This window comes from Clarias gariepinus, chromosome 13 (genome assembly GCF_024256425.1).
Source record: "Clarias gariepinus isolate MV-2021 ecotype Netherlands chromosome 13, CGAR_prim_01v2, whole genome shotgun sequence".
NCBI classification, from domain to species: Eukaryota; Metazoa; Chordata; class Actinopteri; order Siluriformes; family Clariidae; genus Clarias; species Clarias gariepinus.
This window is the reverse complement of record NC_071112.1, coordinates 5,338,982-5,359,741: the sequence shown is the minus strand read 5'-3', so window position 1 is coordinate 5,359,741 and position 20,760 is coordinate 5,338,982. Positions and strand designations below refer to the sequence as shown.

At 37.1% G+C, this 20,760-nt stretch overlaps 1 protein-coding gene across 2 annotated transcripts; it reads right to left on the bottom strand.

The window, feature by feature from the left end:
- Nucleotides 1-789: 789 nt before the first annotated feature.
- Nucleotides 790-20,588, bottom strand: sanbr (SANT and BTB domain regulator of CSR). Of its 2 annotated transcripts, XM_053510012.1 has the most exons (22): nucleotides 20,511-20,588; nucleotides 20,208-20,276; nucleotides 16,542-16,694; nucleotides 15,450-15,639; nucleotides 15,004-15,100; nucleotides 13,006-13,253; nucleotides 12,743-12,801; nucleotides 10,221-10,381; nucleotides 10,047-10,133; nucleotides 9,749-9,859; nucleotides 8,486-8,609; nucleotides 7,835-7,987; nucleotides 6,494-6,639; nucleotides 6,175-6,274; nucleotides 5,233-5,265; nucleotides 5,023-5,122; nucleotides 4,515-4,606; nucleotides 4,409-4,437; nucleotides 3,420-3,493; nucleotides 2,912-3,000; nucleotides 2,732-2,823; nucleotides 790-1,331 (listed from the first exon to the last, which is right to left on the bottom strand). In XM_053510012.1, exons 3-22 carry the CDS (start codon nucleotides 16,689-16,691, stop codon nucleotides 1,295-1,297), a joined length of 2,172 nt encoding a protein of 723 aa, XP_053365987.1. In that variant the 5' UTR covers nucleotides 16,692-16,694; nucleotides 20,208-20,276; nucleotides 20,511-20,588; the 3' UTR covers nucleotides 790-1,294. The 2 variants fall into 2 exon arrangements, with proteins under 2 accessions (XP_053365987.1, XP_053365988.1); XM_053510013.1 differs by lacking the exons at nucleotides 20,208-20,276; nucleotides 20,511-20,588 and adding an exon at nucleotides 20,066-20,099.
- Nucleotides 20,589-20,760: the final 172 nt, after the last annotated feature.

The window sequence follows — 20,760 nt, the reverse complement described above, 5'->3', positions numbered from 1 at the left end:
CAGCTCTTCAGCTGACTCACTAAAAAGATCTGGTATTCCCATCACTACTAGCCTACATTCTGCCTCTTCTAAGCTGTAGATTTTTCCTCTACATGAGAGAAGAGGAAACAAAGCGCATATGAAAGGGAGCAAATCCACTGCATTCGGATCGGAGAGTCTCACAGTGATTCCTGTCATCACAGGGGATATTAATTAAATGAAATTAAATTAATAATGATGCGGTTAGTGCTTTGAGTTCCCAGGAGCCCCAGTGCTGGAATCTAACCAGTCTGAATCCAGCCAAGTACCAACCAGTATGAGCTGTAGGTTGCCTGGGAAAAAACAATCACTGTTACATCCAATAATCCCATTCAATTAGAAGTTCAGCCAATTAAAGATTCCTTCTACAAACCTTAAGAGAAACAGACTTTTTTCCCCTTTAACATCAAAACATTTTTAAAATCAAACTACAAGTAGTTTTGAATTACATTAAGTGTAAATAAAAATTGCAAAAAAGTGTCACTAGAAGCCGGATTATTTTACATAAAAAATACTCTGATGTAGTGGTCTGCCAATCATGCATTATATATTATTATTATTATTATTAGTGTTATCACTCTATACTTGTGAAATCACTGCAAAGTGACTGCAGCATTGGTCACTTCGGACCTAATCCCATCACAGTCACCCATGGATTTGCCTTTTTTTCTAAAATATCACATAAACACGACTCACATCACAGATTTCAGCTTTTTATAATGGTTTAAGGAAAACAAGGAGAACCGGGTCACATTAGAGATTTGCTTGCGCTTTTATTGTAGATGATCTGGATCTGTCTTGTTTATGATAGTTTAAAGTGCAGGTTACAATAGCAATGTTGGAAGGGTTTGTTCACCTGAGATTAGAACATGAGGAACATGAATGTTAGAACACTATAGTACTTTATACCAGAGGTTACAGAATGAGGCCGATACAGACAGGAAATAAAAGATTATGGAGAATAATAATAAGATAGTCTTATAAAGCTAGCAGCACAGTATGTAAAGGAGAGGGCAAATTTGTTAAAAGCTTCTTTAATGCTATTAATATCCAGTGCATTGTAATCAGGTTCTGCTGCAGGAATGCATTTTCTGGCCTCTTTTTATGATATTGCAGACCTCTCGACTGTCTGAAAAGTGTAAGATACAGTAGAAGGAAGGCTGTAGGCTGGGTAAGAGCGATGACTCAAAGGATGCATGTTGTTGTTTTCTTTTTAAACACCTCTTCAAAAAGTCTCGTTCATTCATCAGCACGTCAGTCTCTCTTGTTGTTTCTTTCACATTGGTCTAGACTGTCCAGACCGTGTCTTCGCCCTAAAAAAATAACAAAGACAAGTTAAAATTAGATCTGAAAGACAGAGAGAGAAATGAAAGAATAAACATCGGCAGTTTAGAAAATCATCCCTATAATGGATCATAAAGGTGAATGAAATCTTAAATGTGTCTGTGGCCTTACAGCCTTACTAGGCTTCCAGGCATAGACAAAATAAAAATATAAGAAAACCGAGCTGTTGGAAAAGTTGCATATTTAAGCATAGCGTGTCTTCAGTTCATATAACATGCTATATTTTATAGTACATGAATGTGCATACATGTATTTATACCTCACATTGCTAACTTTATGGTTTTGATTAGTTAGATGGTACTGATTCATTTTTCATAAAAGAAGATCAGACACTAATCCCGACTGTAATTCCTATCATAAGTTTATATTATTGTGTATGATCAAATACATTTTATATATATATATATATATATATATAAATATTGTTTCTATAGTAATAGCTTATAAAGAGACTATCGTAGATTAGAACATTAAGATTTAAATTTAGCATTTTTGTAAATACAGTGAAACCTCTGATTGCGAGTAACACGGTTTGCAAGTGTTCCGCAGGGCGAGCAAAGATTTTTAATAAATTTTGACTTGAAAAACGAACAAGTCTTGGTTTACGAGTACCGAGTATAATGTATAACGCATACGCTTCTTGTTTTGATGCCAAGCGTCACTTGATCACAACTGAGCCAGAGGTTTATCTCTCTCTTGCGCTGCGGAATTGTGGGTAATCGTCCCCCTTTTTTTAAAAGGTAAAGTGCAGGTTAATTTGTTTTTTTTTTTACTTTATATTTTGTGTTAATTATTTTTATGTCTTTGGGCTGTTGAACGAATAATTTGAGTTTCCATTATTTCTTATAGGAAAATTTCCACTTCCTGAAGTCTCTAGTGTAACATACAGAGAGAAGCTATAACTTTTTAAAAAAGCAGTTCGCTCTTTGGTGTGCATTTTTCTCAGTAACAGGACAAACTGCATTTTTTTGTCTTACTAACTTAAAGAGAAAGAAAAGTGTGGCTGGTGAGAGAATATAGCTGCTATAACATAAGTGATAGGAACTAACTAGCTTCCTAAACGTTTCATTAAATGTAACTACACACTGAAATAATAAAATGATATTCTAGCAAGTAAAACCACCTTGAATATAGTTAAATGTATCTGCACTTTCTTAAAATATGATAACAACAAACTAAATATAAAGTATAAATATGACATCAATCTGCAATAAATAAAACTTTGCAGAGGAATAAACAATATTTAAAATACACAGTCATATCACTGATTAACCAACTAGACAACTCAAATAATTGTTTAATTTCTTATAGAAAAACTAAAAAGATCTGTTATGTACAAGTTACAGTATTCTGTATGCGTGTGCCATACCGGAGTGTTTTGTCTGAGGTGCTCTGTCTGTTACTCAGCTGAGTAGCACTCTTGAATTGCGCCTCCAACCTGGAGTAGATACCTCCTGCGAACTAAGGACACACCCACACAGGCACACGCTTTAGCGAGATCTGTTCCTTCTTCTTTACTCTTTTAACAATGAAAACAATCCTGGTTTACCTCCTTAGTGTCTTTTGATTTGCTCTGTTCCATGTCACCGAAGCGCATCTTAGTGAGGTGGTCAATAATCTCCACCATTCTCCTTTGATCTACATGGAGCCGGGGAGAGAGTGCGAGAGAAAGAAAGAAGGCATCACCATGACATTAGAAAAAAAAAATCACCTGCCATTTTATTAGAATGAAAATCTCCAGCCACATACAGTATACCCTTTGTTAATAAGATCAATAAAATATAATGTCAAACTCGGTCACCTTTATCCGTCATCTATAGCACGGAACATCTTAATTTTGATGTTTCTAGTTATTACGTTCTAGCAGTACATTAAATTCATTTGAAACGTCTATCTGCTGAAGAACCTCTTCAGTATGATTTAAAAGTAGTCATTAGACACTTCACTCTTTTAACCACAGAGAAGTATGCAGATTAGTGATAATGATGGAAAACACGCCTTTCTGTGTGAGACTGAGCAGATTAAAGGATAAATGTATAACAGAGAAGTGCAGAGACCTTCCTCCCTCTGGGCATCCTGGTTAAACCTCAAAGAGCGAGTGCTGTCCCATTTACTCTTCTGCACGCTCACTCTGGGGAAATGAGAGTCAGGGAAAGAAGAAGATACACCAGTTTCTTGGCATTGCATGATTCAATCTATGAAAACAAATGTATACACACAGTACACTAGAGATGGGAATCACCAGGGACCATTTAATACGGTATTATCACGATAACAAGGTGCTGATTGATTTTGTATTGCGATTGTTTTTAAATATCATAATTTTTTCCCCCTGATTTTCGTGTCCAATTCCTCCCCTTCACTAGGGGGCTCCCACTTTGGGGCAACTACTACAACTCAGTCGAGAGGGCCCAAGACTATCATGTGTTTCCTTTGAATCACGTGACGGCAGACGACCGCATCTTTTCGAACTGGGGGTGGTGTAACACACTTGGAGGACAGAAGTATCCGCTACTTCCGCTCCTGTGAGCTCACAGACGCCTCTGATTGGCTGTAGAGCCGTAATTAATGTGGTAGTACTAAGTACCTCTCATCCCTCCTCTCTGAGAGAGCTCGGCCAATCAGTTCTTTCTAGACCTCCGGCTGCGAGAGGTTGCAGCATTATCTGGGAATCGAACCAGCAATCTCCGGATAATAGGGCGAGCACTTTACTACTGTGTAACTCGGAGGCGTAAATATTATAATTTTACAAATTTTCTGATTCAATACTTATATTTTTTTCCTGACTTTGTTACAGTTCTAAACAAATAATTTGCTGTGCCAAAGTATGAATAGTTTAAAGTGCACCACCTGTACAATTATAGAGGAACTGCAACGTATTGATATCTCAAATGCATAAAATAAAATGTAAATAATATTTTTTTAAATTGATTGTGGAGTCAGTGTGGTAATACACAAATTGCAGCATAAACAAATCGTGATAAATAACCGAATCGATCCCCCCCATCTCTAATATACACATTGAGCTGTCAGTAATATGACATACGTGAACGGGGTCGAGTCCTTTGAAGCAGCCTGAAGAAAAAAGATAAACAATGCTGTGAGGTAGAGAAAGCTGGAGAAATAAACGAAGCAATATGCTGCACACACACCTTGTCTCCTGCAGATCGCTCTTTGTGTAGTATGCTTGGCGAGGACACTTGTCTTTTCAAAGGCTTGCCTGGTTTCCTGGGCTTTTTAACAGCTAATTAAAAAAACAACGAAAAAAACAACAACACTTGAGTAAATATGAATGTTAAAACAGTAAAGTGGTTCAAGTTGTTTAAACACACATGCCTGCAAACTTTTAGCTGCTTCTGAATTCAATATAAAATAAATTGTTACACCACAGACCACATTTCTTGGATGTTCTCTTATTTAATTTTAGAGGCATTTTAGAAGAACTATTGAGTAAACTTGGCAAAAAAGGAACAATAATATGCGATGAAAAGATGAGATTGGCGGTAGTGAACCAGCATCAGTGTAATCACAGTGTTTGTGGAACTCCCTTTTTTCTTAATGTTTAGAAACTGGCCACTAAGAAATATTAACCAGTAAAAGTCACACTCTCAAAAAATTATTAATTAAGATAATGATGAAAAAGCTTGATTTAAGTACAACCTTTCTTCTTTGAGGTGTCATCCTCATCCCCTACTTCGTCCTCCGTGACCTCTGACCCCGTTGTGTAGTCCTCATCCTCAGAAAACAAGGACTGCTGCCTCTGTTTGGAGAGAAAATTTTGTCATTTTTTATTTTGAAGTGTGTGTGTGTGTGTGTAAAATCTGTGAGACTTGATACATTAAGAGAGTGTCTGTGTGTTTAAGCGCTTACCAGCTGGAGAGTCAAGTTCTTCAAAAGGGAAAACTGAAACAGATTAGAGGAAGTGAGAAACGGTTCTAGCACATTATAGCCATGTTGTTCTAGCTAACCGTAAGCCTGAAGGTATAGCATTGTTGCAGTTTAGTTATGTCTTAGTTTGTGTTATCCCTAAATTTGAGTTATTTCCACCTGAGTTATTACTGAATTTGAGTTATTAAATTGAGTTATCTCAAATTCTGAGTTACCACTATGTTGGAGTTATGCTTGAGCTTAAGATAAACCCAACTTTGAATATCAGGTTTGAGTGATTTCCAAGTTTGAGTTATCCCCAAATTTAAGTTATATCTAATTCTGAGTTATCACTAAATTTGAGTTATCACTAAGTTTCAGTTATACATGAGGTATCCCTAAGGTCGAGTTCTCCCTAACATTAGTTTAACTAAGTTATAGCAAAGTTTTATTTATGCAAAATTAGAGTAATGGCCAAGTTTAAATTAAGTTAGTGCAAACTGACCATTGAGTCCAAGTCACTAAGATAAGACTCATTAAGACTAAATGTTGTTTGGGTATAATTATGTAATTTATAATTAAGCTGCCTATAAAACTGGCTGACATTGGCTATGATAATGAAATGCATCACACTAAATTTACATGTATATAGCCTATGTCTTTGTTTGGGCCTTCAATGTAAAATTGTAAGGGTCTAGCTAGGCTTAAGTTGGGTTTTATATTGGATTTATATACACTGTTCTAGCTTACTCAGGTTTGGTGATGGTACAAGTCTAGTTTTAAGTAAAAAAAATAACAGTCCTGAAACTGTGGGCAAAAACACAAATTTATTTCTGGAGATTTTTATAAGGCTGGGTGAACATCCTGTATAGCAATAAAATAATGTAAGTACCGTGTGAAAGTAGTGATTATGATCACGACAATAAAATAAAGCAGGAGACTCACAGCAGTGACTTCTCTGGCTCGTTGCACATTAATGGCTGCATGGTCCAAAGTGACATCACAGTCCTGCACTTGCTCGCTCTGTTTAGGCGACTCTGCAGAACTGCGACGCAAATGCGGTACAGCACAATCACAAGGGTAAATGTCTGAAGGTTACTGAGTCATATACAACATTTATCCTGTCTTGGCTGTATCAGACCAAATAGTTGCTACGTCAGTAATATGGCTCACGAAGTCAGTCTCTTAAAATAATTCTAATATTCTAATTTAATAATTAAAATAATAATACTCTCTAACATAGAGGTTAACATGAATTCCGGACCTGTCTGTAGCTGTTGGGCAGCTCGTGCACACAACGTCTCTGTGGAGCAGCAGGTCATTCAGTATTCGAGTCTGCTTAGAGTTTGTGTTGCCTTCAGGGTCCCCAGGTTCTGCCACATTTACCACATGGTCCCTCATCTTACAACCCTAAGGCACACACACACAAGCAAACTGCGATGGTCGCAAGACTACTGGATGGTGTCTGGTACTTATAGCTGTACATTATCTAAGGTGCAGATTTTTAGATTACCCAGATAATAACATACAGTTTTAGTAGGGTTCTCTATTCTATCTTACCTGGAGGATATCTATACAGTTTTCTCATTCCAGCTAGACAGTGCTATTAAAAATTGTCTTATTTTAGCTAAACTAGGGTGTATGTTTTTTAGCTATCCCTGGGTAAAGAAAAATAGTTTAGTTTAAGATTTTTATTGGATATTTTTATTTATCTACTCCTGGATTAAGTTAAAGAGTTTGCTTTTAGCTTATAATTTTGTTCAAATTGTCTATTTTTAGCTAGCCCTAACTCTACACAGTTTTCATCAGAACTATATGGTTTTAGCTAACCCAGAGCATGTGGTTCTAGCTAGCCCCTGGTTTTGCAGTATAACTATTAGTCTGTAAATGTCTGGTTCTAGCTAACCTGGGTTGCATGGTTTTAGCTAATCCAGAGCTAATACTGTAGCTTTAATTGATCTCAAGACTAGATATGCCACTTTATCAGAGCGGTCAAGTCTTATCATTTCGTAAAAGTGAGTTCTACCTAGTAGCCATACACTTTTATGAAAACTAACAGTTTCTAGCTAATCCTAAGATTTACAAAACAGTTTTATCAGAGATATCTGGTTCTAGCAAGTCCTGGATGGATTTATGAGTTTTAGGGTTCTGGTTAGGCAGGTTGTTATTTAGATCTACGACAGCTATCCACAGTTTTATTACATTTGTCCATTTTTAGCTATTTCTGAAGAAAAAAATGTAGAGATTTCTTTGGCTTTTCTTAACCATAGAGATGACGTATGATCTTAGTTTACCTAACATGAGTTGTCTTATTGTAGTTAATCTAGACCTGAGTATTTCTATACATAATATATTTAATATCAGCTACTGTATATTTTGGCAGTTATTTCATGCTTACTAAGCGTTGATGACAGTGTTTTATGCTAATGACAGCTCGCAACATAACTATGCCGTTCTAGCTCATCCAGGATATGGTAACTATTCATATAGTATATTTTAGCTAACATTGTGTGTAACTATTGAGTTCTAGCTTAATCTGGACAAACTGGTTTTGTTCTTGCAAACCTTAAGCTTGGTTACACATGTTCATCTGGTTGTAGCTCACCGTGGGCATGGCAGCTGGGTCAAAGCGTAGTGCTCTCTGCTTGCAGCAGGGGTAGATCCCCGCCCCATGCTCACTGCGATCGGCGCCCACGCCTGGGTACACCACAGCCTCGGGGTGATACCTGCACTGAGCCAGGTCACAGCAGAGGAACACCTGCAGCAGCGGAACATCAACATTACTAACAAAAATAAAAAGTACAGTCTTTACTGTATATATATTTAAGTAAGGTTAGAAGTGACACAACAGCTTATTCATAAAGGCGTATTAGGTAAGATATGTGAATAAAATGTCTGGAATGGTTAAATGGGAGGAGTTAAACATTTTCATTTGATTGACTCTCACTCAATGAAACCATGCCTGTAGCTAAAGCTTGCCCCAAAACTTAATAGTTCAACTAGTGTGAGCATGCTACCATTAGTGAGTACTGTCTTGACATTGCTTTCGAATGCACTCAAACATTCAACTGCTTGAAAGCCACATCATTATGAAACATTATTATTTTATTGTTTTAATAAAAATGTTTTTTTTTTTTAAATATCACCTTGTTGCCATATTTTATTTTTACTTTACTACTCATACCAAACCTTATAAAACATCCAGTATTATTACATAAGCTTGTTGCACATTTATAGCAAGTATAAGTATATTTACCTGTTTACAGCAGGAACAGGTGAGATAATTGATGATGCCCCAGATCCTCCAGTAAACCAACACCCAAGATTTCAGCTCTTCATATAAGCTGTTAAGATACTCATGGACGTCCCAGCCCTTTTGTCTGGAGGTAGAAACAAAACAAGTGCACAAACCTCATAATGCTCAATGTAGAACAAATGCAGATATTTGTCCTCGCAATGTGTTCGGAAAGTTGGGAAATTTCTGGATCACACCATTCTCACTTAAGCAGCGGTCAGAAATACCCATACGAATGGCTTCTAACAACGTACGAATGATTTTTCGAGCATTTCCTACAGTCTTCTTAAGGCAGCTTTATCCAGTGTTTGTAGCCTGGTCGTAAGCTCGTGGCTAGGTCGATAGTCTTGTTCAAGATTTCCTCTGAACGCCGCATGAAATCCACTCTTTATAAAGCCACCTTCGAAGTGTCTTGGGAACAACGTCTGATGTTTGTGGATCATTTAGATTCAGAAGACATTTCCAGAAGCCCATATTCCTACGGTGGCTGTAGGTATGCCGCAGGAACGCATGAAGTTGTTCATATGAGTATCTTAGTCATTTTGTCTTAAGGATGCTCACCTTAAGAAAATTATTTTCGTAAAAGCCTACACTTATGTAGACTGTAGGAAGGTCCTAAGGCAACCTTAAGGTGAATGTAAGAACCCTATGGCCACTTGCAATAGAAAAGTCAACTTTTTTTCTCCAGAATGCCTTAAATTGTTCTTAAAAACTTCCTAAGGAGGCTGTAGAAAACTATGACCCCCGCCACAGAAGTCTGAATTTGTAGAAACAGGGAGATTCATACAAACCTGCCATTCTTAAGAATATTTGTGACCGTGCACTTATGGAAAGTTAAAAAAAAAAAAAAAAGAAACCTTACATTTGCACACTCTAATATTTCATTTAACCGTCTTTAGCTTTGATTCCTCATGCTTCCAGAACCACTTTTTCACAATCTAAGGACTTGAATATGTCCGTGACATCATGAAAGAAAAACTCCAAAGATGTGATACCCTCGTCATTCAGTACATTCAGGTCGTCGACTGACTTCATTTTATTGCGACTGTTGCTGATCAAAAAGTTGTTTCCAGAGACTACTATGCATGATGCACTATTAATTCAAATCTGTTTTCTTCACTTAATGCAGACCCTTCTAAATGAGCCTAAAGCTTTTTTATTTAGCCACGCAGTGTACAGTATGTGCAGAAAGAAAACATACTGGCTCCAGAGAAACATGTGTACCTGCTGTGGGTGTAGATGATGTCCCCTTGATTATTGATGTTAATTTTGCCTGCAATGCAGGAAATCATCCTTTCTGTGTCTTTGGTGAGAAGCTTAAGGCAGAGACCACACCTTCCACAAAAAGAAAGAAAGAAGATATGATGATATGCCACTCAAATGTATTAACCATTATTCCACAGAAAAGCATTATTAATAGCATTCTATCTATGCTATTTTACTAATTTGCACAGAATATTAAAATGGGTTAGGTGCCCTATGAGGACTAAGGGGAGATCCAAGTTGCCCATTTCTGTCTTACCTGTACAGTGTAGCAGCGTTTCCTGGAGAGTCTTGATTTTCAAAACCTGGATCAAACAGCTTTTCGATCTTATTCTGGAACAACTTACTAAAAGATGAATATCAGAGCAAGATCAGAGGCTTTTTTGTTGTTTTCTGGTTTAGCAACATAATGTTTTGGAAAAAACAGGTTTACCTTTTGAACTTGTCCTTTTTGTCCTTGATGTCATCTGCCTGGTTGTGTGTGAACAGCAGGGCGATGCGTGAGGCGAGGTTGCTGTTGATGCAGCTCATGTTGCACGGAGTAGCGACGATGGCGCTCATGTGTTCATGACAGTACTGAATACATTCCTCCACCTGCAGACACAGTGATTAACCTTTACTTAATGAACAAAACTAATTAACTATCACCAATCCATGTGTGATATTAAGTCAGAGATGTATGGAAAGCTCCTATTCAATCCTTCTTTCAGACAATAAGCAGAGATCTTATAATTTTGTCAGACCACAACATTCCACAAGCAAGGTTGGGAAAATTGTACTGTAAACCTAAATATTCAAAATCGTAGAACAGATAGCATGGCTTTTACAAGGGGCATTCAAGTCAAACTGGAACATTTAAAAAATAATAATAATTTCTTGTTAACGAAGAAGTAACACTGATGGACATTTACAGAAGACTTCACAGTACAATGATGAGACTCTTAGCCACAGTAAAACATTTGAACGTTGCAAATGTTTTAAAGGCGTCTCTTAGACCGTGATCAAAGATCCCAGCCGAGGTGGCTCAGAGTCCACTGCAGTTGGTTTAGTAAGTGGAACGCCTGATCCTTAAAAAATCGACAGATAACTTGATGCAAACTTGTGGATAAGACGCATCTGTCTGTGGGATCTGTACACACATTCATTCACCAACACCACTTGCACATTCCAAGAACTGGGCTGGGTATTATTGCCACATCCCTCGTACAGTCCTGACCTGGCTCAAAGTCCCATGTTCCAGATGTCTGGGTCATTAAAGGAGTTCCTGGGAGGCCAAGGTTTCAGACGTGAAGTGGACTGTCCAATTATGGCTCTGGCGTACTGAGAAAAATTTCTACCTTCATGGTGAGTGCATTAGTGCAGAAATAAATGCAGTTTTTACCCTCATAACTGGTGGTGGCTCTGTGTGTTAAAGCTCTGAGTTACTTATCGGAAAGTTGTAGGTTGATGCTTGATCCTGTCTGCTCCAGAAGTGCTGTATAATGGCTGACACTGTGTTTTAACCCCAGAGTACTAACAAAGCTGAAGTATGCAAAAAATAAAGAATTTCATGGTTCAGTAATGTAAATGTGACGAATAAAGGCTGAAGTTAACTTAATCTGCACAATCAAAAGTCCTGGTTTGTCACAAATGCCATAATAAAATACATTCATTATATTGACATAATTGAACCTGTTAAAGATGATTGATTTGTTTGTGTTTTTTATAACAAAAAAAAACACACTTATACACTTAATCATGCACCTGATGCCACATGGATTGTTGAAACAGACCAAGGGTTAAATCCATCCTTTGCAGTTTGCTTAAAATTATTTATTAAAATATCACAGGTCATGCAGCATGCTGAACACAACACACAGACAACCAGCTCTACACAGAAAAAAAAAATTATTCAACCTTACTAAAGCATCCAGACTTATACACTATCAATAAAGTATTGACTCTTAAAACCTCAAACAGGAACTGAATCTTGTGTGAATAATAATGTTCCTTAATACCAAAGTAATATTAGGTATTATATGGTATTAAAAGTAATTTAAGGCCATTAAAATAAAATAGATACTACTAATGGCTTTTAAATGTCTACATCTTTATCCTCTGTAGCAACAAGGCACCAAAGTGTCTCGATGCCATTACAAAATGCCACGGAGCCGTACTGGGTCGATGTGACTCTGTTCGTATAACCCCAGACTGACGCACTAGTCTGAAGAGACGTCTGTCCTCTAGAGATGGCAAATCGTTTGTGTATCTAAGAGGTGGTTTTGTACTTCAATCTGCAGTTGCTGTTGTTCTATGCGAGTCAGGAAATATAGTGTGGGTAAATGCTAGTAAAGAGCTAGCCAGCATGTTAACTGCTAGTAAACTAACTTGCATTTGTAAACACAATATTAACAAGAGTTTTCATTTCAGGATCTTGATTTGACCTGTTATATCTGTAGCCAAATTAACAACAACAAAAATAATAATTCAAATTATTTTCCTCACTGTTTTTTGGTTAAGTTTGTTTAAGGTCAAAATCAGCCAAATTAGATAATGTGCAACTTCAGGTGCATAAAAAAATTGAAAGATACAGATAAATAGATGGATGGAAATTTTATTGATCCAGAAGAAAATTTTAAATATCCTTATGTTAATAATTTGCATCATTGAGGTCAGATGTTTTTCCTCTTATGTCTGTGTTGTAAAAAATATATTCAGAAAAGAAGAAAAAAATCTTTAAAAAAAAAATGAGGCCCAAACACCAATCTTTCTATCAGGATAGAAAATAGTTAGTTAACTAGTTGAGTGGTATTTTTTGGGTGTAGGGGGTACTATAATTACTCTTATTGCAGAAGACATACTGTATTGAGAGTCCACTACATTAACTAACATTTCAGCAGTCTGTAATTGAGGCTTCAAGAATCAATTGCTATAAAACTCACAAACACACAGGCTTACTAAAGTAACCACACTTACTAAAGTATCCATCTTCAAGAACTCGGATGAGATCAGGATTGAGATGACATTGCTGGGCTCTGAAACCAAACACCAAACACGGCACACCATGACCAAACAAGCACGTCACAACCAGACACACACACACCGACCTGTCCACCACACACCACACACGAAAAAAAGCTCATTGCTCAGGAAACAAACATCAAACATTCACAATACCGTGGCATCTCTCCCTTCATACATCAAACATGATCGCTGTCACAACACTCGGTCTGCCTCACCCAGGGTCGGCTTGTCCAAGTGTTTCCCGGGTTCATCTTCCGCAGAGTTTCTTTTGACGTAGTTCATGAGCCAGTCGAAGATCTGGATGTCACAGTGCACCGAGATGTCCACCTCTTCCCAGCGCTGAGCGTCCATGGAGAGGTACTCAGCGAAGTAGCGCATTTCTCTGACCAGCAGGTCACGTGGACATTCAAAATCCTGCTTCAGGTTCTTGGCTTCGTCACACACATGGATCACCATGACGGGGCTAAGAGGGACAAAACAATTTTAAGAAATTTAATAATCGTATAATTTACAATATCATCACTCAATTTCTTTTTTAGGGCTGGAGAGGCAGAACTTCTCAGCTGAGCCAATTTCCAGTGATAACACAGTACCACATTTTGTCTGTTACTGATAGTAATACTGACTATTTTTTTTACAATGTACTTGATGTAACGTTAATCGTAGTCTGAGTGATCTACTATTGCGCACACACACGGCGAGTGTTGTCTGTTAAAAACTCACATGTGCAAAGTCTGAATTAATCCTGAAATTTTATTCTGTCTGTTGCAGTTTTGTTGTTTTCAAGATCTGGACAGGAAGTAGAGGTGCACCTATACAGTATATATCATCACCTCTTTTTGTCTAGACACCTTAGGAAAGGGTCAGGCGCAATCTAATGTAGTTTTTGTTATTGATTAGGCAAACAGGTCCTTTTATGTTCTTTTGGTTTTAAGGTAACTATTAAATGCTTGACTGTTTTTTGGTTTGCTTGTTATTTTTCTTATGCGAAAATCCATATACACAAATACAAAAAGAATTTATTTTGCAAGTATAATGAATGTAAAAAAAAAGGATGAAAGTTGTTCAAGTCACTCTGGGACTTTTGATTGTGCAGAATAACACATCTGCTACGCTAATGAACTTATCCCAGAGTTTCACTAGTGCGGGACAACATCAAGATAGAAACTTTTCTCAGTACGCTGGAGACACGATCACACTGCCTGCTTCACGTCTGAAATGCTGGCCTTCCAGGAACTCCTTTACTGGTCCAAACACGTGGAAATGGCAAGGCCAGGACTGTATGGGGGATGTGGCGATAACTCCCAGCCGAGCTCCTGTAATGTGCAAGTGGTGTTGGTGTGTGTACAGTTCACACTGACAGAAGCTTCTCTTTCACAAGTTGGTGAAACTTACCGGGTGATTTTCAAGAATCAGGTGTTCAACTCGCTGAATGTTCACGTGAACAACTGCAGTGGGCTCTGAGCCCACTCTTTAATACGTTTGCACCATTAAAATGTGTCTCAAGAGTCTCAACACCGCACTGTGCTCGATGTCTTCTTTAAATGTCAGTTGGTTTTACACCATCATTTGCATGGAATTTTCTCACAAGTACTAGTTTGACTTGAACGCCCCTCAGAAATATATGATAAAAAATAAAAATCAATACTAAAAACCAATACAATCAAGTCTATTTATATGTAAATATTTGAAAACTCAACATGAGTTCATTAGTTACATTATCAGATCCAATTCATGCTCTTTTCCAATATCCAATCCACCTGCTTTATATTTTTCTAGAGTCACCCCGCTACAGATCCTGCCTGTTAGATCAATGGCATTTCTTTTTCTCCTTTTTCACCGTTCCCCCCTTCAGCTGGATCATCGGCCAAATCATGAATATCACTCTAATGGAGCACTGTTTAGTGCCATCTGCTGTGTGTGAGTTGAACTGCAATATCCAATATATTAGATATATATATATATATACACTAGATCAGGTTTGTTTAACCAGGTCAGAGCTTAAATATCCTGAGAAACAGTTATGGTATTATAATATACTATATATAAATCAGCAGAGTGTATATTAGAATATTGCTCCCTAATAATAAAAATAATAATAATAATAGAGTGATACCTTAGTTTTAATCATAATTTTACATAATATTCATAGTTGACATTAAAGGCAGGGAATGAACAAGCACCCTTAGTATGTCTAATTAGTTTAGGCGTACCTCTCCCTTTTCCTGTCTTCCTTCTCTTCATCCTCTGTTTTCACAGTGTTCTCATTCTCAGCATTGGCACCTCGAACAACAGGAGTCACGCTTAATCCTGAGAAAAAACAATGTCACACGCTCAAACCCTTCAGACATGTTACTGATCATTACTTTACAGCTATGCATGTGTATACTGTATACAATGTTATCACATAATATAGCTAGTCAACTAGTTAACTGTAAGTAAACTGACATTTGACTGAATTTTGACAGGTAAACACCAATGTGATTTTAGGATCTGATCTAATCTACTTCTGTAGCAGTGTCTACAGTATGTACACTCTCGTAAATGTTTTTTTAATCTTACTTTTTTAACCCTTATGTCCAACATTTTATATTTTTATGATCAATTTCAAATTTAGGTTACAGCCATTTCCTGTTCAAACCCTGCTCCTTTGACTCACCCGACACTGAGAGGGAGCTCTGGTTGGTCCCTGTCTCCCCTGTCTCCCAACAGAGGTCTAATAAAGTGGATCGGATGTAAGCAGATAGCGGTTCAGATGGAGAGCTGCTGGCTCCAGACAGCGCGTTACACTGCTCGTCTACTAGGGGGAAATTCCCTGTGCTCTTCAGCTCATCGAACCTTTGTGCACACTAAACACACACAAATACAAGTACACACACAAGAATAACAACAACATCAAAAAGACAGGTGACCCGTTATGCCAAATCAGGTCACACGGGTTAATTTTGTGCTATGGCCAAGAGTCCAGTGTGTAAAAATATGTTTAATTTACAAATACATACATTTACAATTACACTGACCTATAATTTCTGGGGTCAAAATGTTTCTATTTAGCCCATTTTACCTTGATTTACATAATCATTCAAGATGACTCCACTGAGTTCTTACTGCCCCTACAGGTCAAAATGATAACTGCAACTAATAATGATCCATTGAATCAGGAATCACACCGCTCCATTGTTCTACTGTAAACTGCTAAACTGCATGTGTTATCGACTTGCAATTGCCAATTATAGGGTTTTACCATATTCTACTGATCTACAATTTAAGAAATTTGCTTCAACTTGTTTTTCAGTTAGAATGATTTGAGGCTTTGTGGTTATTAATGCAATCCTGCCCCATCAATATCTATAGTCACAAGCTGCTGCTGTAACTGTGCTGCTTTCTTGTACACATGTCTAGGCTCTCATAAACATCTTGATGTCTTATAAGGCTTTAATATCTATGAATATGCCTTTAAGTTAGTTTGAAAGCCCATCATGCAAAATATGAGTGACTACTACAAGCACATCTGCACTATTTTACCACATACTTTAACCATATAAATTGCATACTTTCTTTATTATTTCTTCCCATCAGCTCATATCATAATTGGCTCATGTTATGTTACATGCATTAATCAAATTCATACGACATAAATAAACCTAGTGATTAGAAACTATTTTCAATCAGTGTTAAGTGTTAACTTTAATCAGAAACATTTTGATTTATATTTTAATTTTTCCAAGCTGATGTTTTACTTCTTAATTACCTCTTTGGGAGTGAAACCGGGAACTAGACGGGCTACGTTCTCCCAGTTGATTGGCTGTGTGGTTCCCCATAGCGACCGCAGAACCATGTCCAACACCAGTAGACTGTTATCATACGGGAAATTATTGTTTACGTTACAAAGGCGATTCATGTTCTGAAAAAAAAAAAACAGTGAAAAACCAATAATAATAATGTTACAATTCAAAGCTCAAAATTACCCAAACACATTTATATATTACTTGTTATCTGCCTTGCTTAAAATGTATACACTTGTCATTACTATTTTGTGTTTCTTTCACACTGCCGTGCTAAAAAACTGGTCACACAATCTAATATTTCATTCAATAGTCTTTAGCTTTGATTAGAGTGCACAGTTCCCGGTTCCCGGTGCTCAGTTCATGTGTGAAAACAATTCCTCGTGATTCCAGGACCACTCTTTCACATTCTGAGTCCTGGATTATACCTGTGACATCAAGGAAGGAAAACCACATAGATGTGATAACCTGGTCATTCAGTACGTCAGGTCGTCAGCTGACTTCCTTTTATTGCCACATTGGCATAATGACGTTACTGAGTCTAGACTTGAGCAACTGAAGCAACCCCAGATCATAACACTGTCTCCAGAGTCTTGTACAGTGGACACTATGCATGATGGGTGCATCGCTTCATGCGCTTCCCTTCTTACCCTAATACACACCTCGCTCTGGACTAGGCTCAATCTGACTCATCAGGTAACATGAACTTTTTCCATCGCTCCAAAGTTCAATCTTTATGCTCCCTACAGGATTTACTTTCCGTCCACATTTGTCTCATGACGTTGATGGGTAAGCGCTGTCCTTTCATGTTTTAATGAAGTGAGTTCTAAACCCAATTACATTTGTCTTCTTTGCTTGATGCAGAATAAATAATACTGTATGACCTTTCTAAAATGGTGACTTTTTTTCTGACCAATGTATTTATCAGCTCACTGTCACTTTATTACCAAAACACTTTATTATTCCATGTCATTGTTTGCATCTATCTTATCTACTTATGTATAGATAAGTGTGTCTCGTTGGTATTTGCCATCTGTAATGTCATGTGTAATATCTGTCATTTTTTGCTGCTGTGATAAATCAAGTTCCCTCAGATGGATAAAACTCTCTCTCTTTCTATTTAAATGACATCACTCTAAATTATCAAAATAACAAAACAAAGCACAACACAGCACTCCTGGGAAGTAGAAGAAGAGAAATGTGCATAATTTATTTTTGTTTATCATATATTTTTCAGTAAACAAACTACAGTCATTATTTGTATTTTAATAATGTATTAAAATCAAACAACCTACAATATAATTATAATAATAGTAATAATAATAATAATATTAAACCCAGAAGCAGGCATCTTAAAAATAAATAAAATAAAAATTTAAAATGCATTTATTCTAACTGGTCGTTAATTTTTTAAGGTCTATAGTATCGAGTCTTCCATTTTGTCTCATTTGACTTTTTATCAATAGGCTTGTCTTTAAATTCTTCTTTTTTTTTTTCCTTTTAGTTACTTACTTTTAAATGTATTTTATTTTTATTTTCGTTTAAAACTATTTCTTGTTATGGCACAGAACCTACTCACACTCTGTAATTTGTCCTATTTTACAGTTGTACATACCATACATAGAGGAAACGTGAGGTAAGAAAACGAGACATTTTGATGTGAGGATTTAAAAAAATATGATAAAAAATATAATCTTTATAACAACAAGAGAGGACAAAACATTATGAAGGGCTGTGATCTAACACTGACTCTCATATACATGTGTTTTACAGATCAGGAAATGGGGCCAAGTTCCTAGATAAGATTTGGTAGTATGTACTGTATAAGCTTCTATCTGGGTTAAGAATGTTGAGGAGATTAACCTTATACTAAGACTTACTCACTTACACTCGTTCTGTATAGCGCTTATCCTGTCCAATGTCATGGGAAGCCTGGAACCTATCTCAGGTGACTTGGGGCACAGGGCACGGTACAAGTTGAACAGGGTGCCGCCAATCCATCCCAGGGCACACAAGCACACACACACACTTAAACACGACAGGCAATGTGAGAACACCAATTAGCCTAATGTGCATGTCTTTGGACTGTAGGAGGAAACCAGGGAGACAAAACTCACCAAGCACAGGGAGAACATGCAAACTCTGTAAACACACTCCAGATGTGGAAATCGAACCCTTGACCCTAGAGGTGCGGGGCAACAGTGCTAATCGCTATGCCTGGTAAAATGTTTATTCATGACATTGTTTACAGTTCGACATATCTGGCTATTGTTAGTGATATTAGTATTAATGTTAGGAGTTGTCAGGGTACTTGAAGTAAGGAAACATCTGACCATGAAAATGAACCAGAAATTAAAAAATATATATATAGAATCAACTGCGGAACATAGACCCGGTTTGCAATTACAATTTGTACTATTCGCTAAAGAAATTGTATGACAAGCATATGCTTATGTTTGTTGGAATGTAAGCTGCGTACAATTCCATATCTAATCATCCAGGAAACAGAGATTATATTAACATAAAGTTTTTCTTAGATTATGTACAATACAAAAAAAATATGCTAGATAGAAGCAGTGATGTTGTTGCATTACATTTATTCATTAATCCGGTATACTGTTTTTCCTGTACAGGGTTACAGGGGGCCTGGAGATTATCACAGAAAACTGCACCCTGGACAGTACCTTCGAACCCTGTAGGTGCAAGGCGACAGTGCTAATCACTACGCCACTGTGCTACCATAGACCAATTGATATTTTTTAAAAATATAATTGTCAATAAACCGTATTTTGTACCTAAAATAAGTTTTATATTTATAATATACACTCTATTGATAAAAATATTTGGTGCAAAAGTATAAATTATTGAATTCAGGTGTTTCAGTCAGACCCCTTATCCTCAGTAAAGGGCAATCTTAATGCCTCAGCATACCAAGACATCTTGGACAATGCTACTTCTAAGCAACTTTGTAGCAACAGTTTAGGAAAAGCCCTTTTCTATTCCAACATGACTGTGCCCCAGTGCACAAAGTAAGGACTATAAAGACATGGTTTAAAGAGTTTGGTGTGGAAGAACTGAACTGGCCCTAACACAGAGCCGTGACCTCAACCCTTCGAGCACCTATGGGATAAACTTGGACGGAGATTGCGAGCCAGGCCTTCTCATCCAACATGAGTGTCCGACTTCATAAAGGCTCTACAGAATAAATGGGCACGAACTCTCACAGAAACACTACACAATCTTGTGGACGGCCTTCCAAGAAAAGTGGAAGCTGTTACAGCTGCAAAAGGAGGACAAACTCTATATCGAAGTGTATGCATTTGGATAAAACATCATTGCAGGTTTGGCCAAATACTTTTGCCCGCATAGTGCATGTTTAAAAATTAGGGAAAGACTTCATGCTCATCCTGTATGTTGTAAATTAATATCACATGTCATTTTTAAAATTAGGAAGAGTGAAAAAGTGTGTATATCTGTGATATTATTTTACCTGGGTTAAGTTGACTAATGACTTTGTCTGATAGATAAACTAATAACTGATTGAAACAACAGAAAACTACAACTTATACTGTAGTATTGTACATTAATGTATTAAAAAAAACAGTAAATATGTTCAGTTTGCTTTTGCTTACCTCTCTCCACAGTTATTGTCCTCTTACAGCTTTAAACAGATGTCCAGGCGGAATCACACCGGATAGATGCTGTAAAATACAAACAGCTTCATATTGCTATACATGTGTGTGTTAATAATAATAATAATAATAATAATAATAATAATAATAATAATTAAAGCTTGTGTAATAATGACGGCTGCTGGGTTAATGCGCTCGCGCTGTCATAGCCCTAATGGCGTCTCTCGTCAGTGGATATAATGCGCAGAGGCAAAAAAGAATATATATATATATACAGTATATTTATATATTTTCCAGATTTACGCGCTATAACGCTGTAACGTCTTCCCTCTCCCTTTCTCTATCTCGCTCCTCTGAGCCGGTCAGCCGCTCCTGTTCCTGTGTGCGCGCGCGCTTCCGGTGCCGCAGTGCAGCAGGTGCGCGAGGGCATCCTCGTTGCCATGGTGACTATCCGCAGGACTTCCGGTCATTTTTTTTTTAAACATATATATATATATTAGGTTAAAAGCAGTTTTAATAATATTAGCGTGTCCCTGACATTATATATAACATA

Excerpts from the sequence above, each read along its gene's own strand:
- sanbr (XM_053510012.1), bottom strand. The coding sequence starts at position 16,691 with ATGAATCGCCTTTGTAACGTAAACAATAATTTCCCGTATGATAACAGT. Across the intron at positions 8,610-9,748 it reads ATCATCTACACCCACAGCAG|ACAAAAGGGCTGGGACGTCC; the intron begins GTACACATGTTT and ends TTCTACCTCCAG. Across the intron at positions 3,001-3,419 it reads GGATGCCCAGAGGGAGGAAG|ATCAAAGGAGAATGGTGGAG; the intron begins GTCTCTGCACTT and ends GGCTCCATGTAG.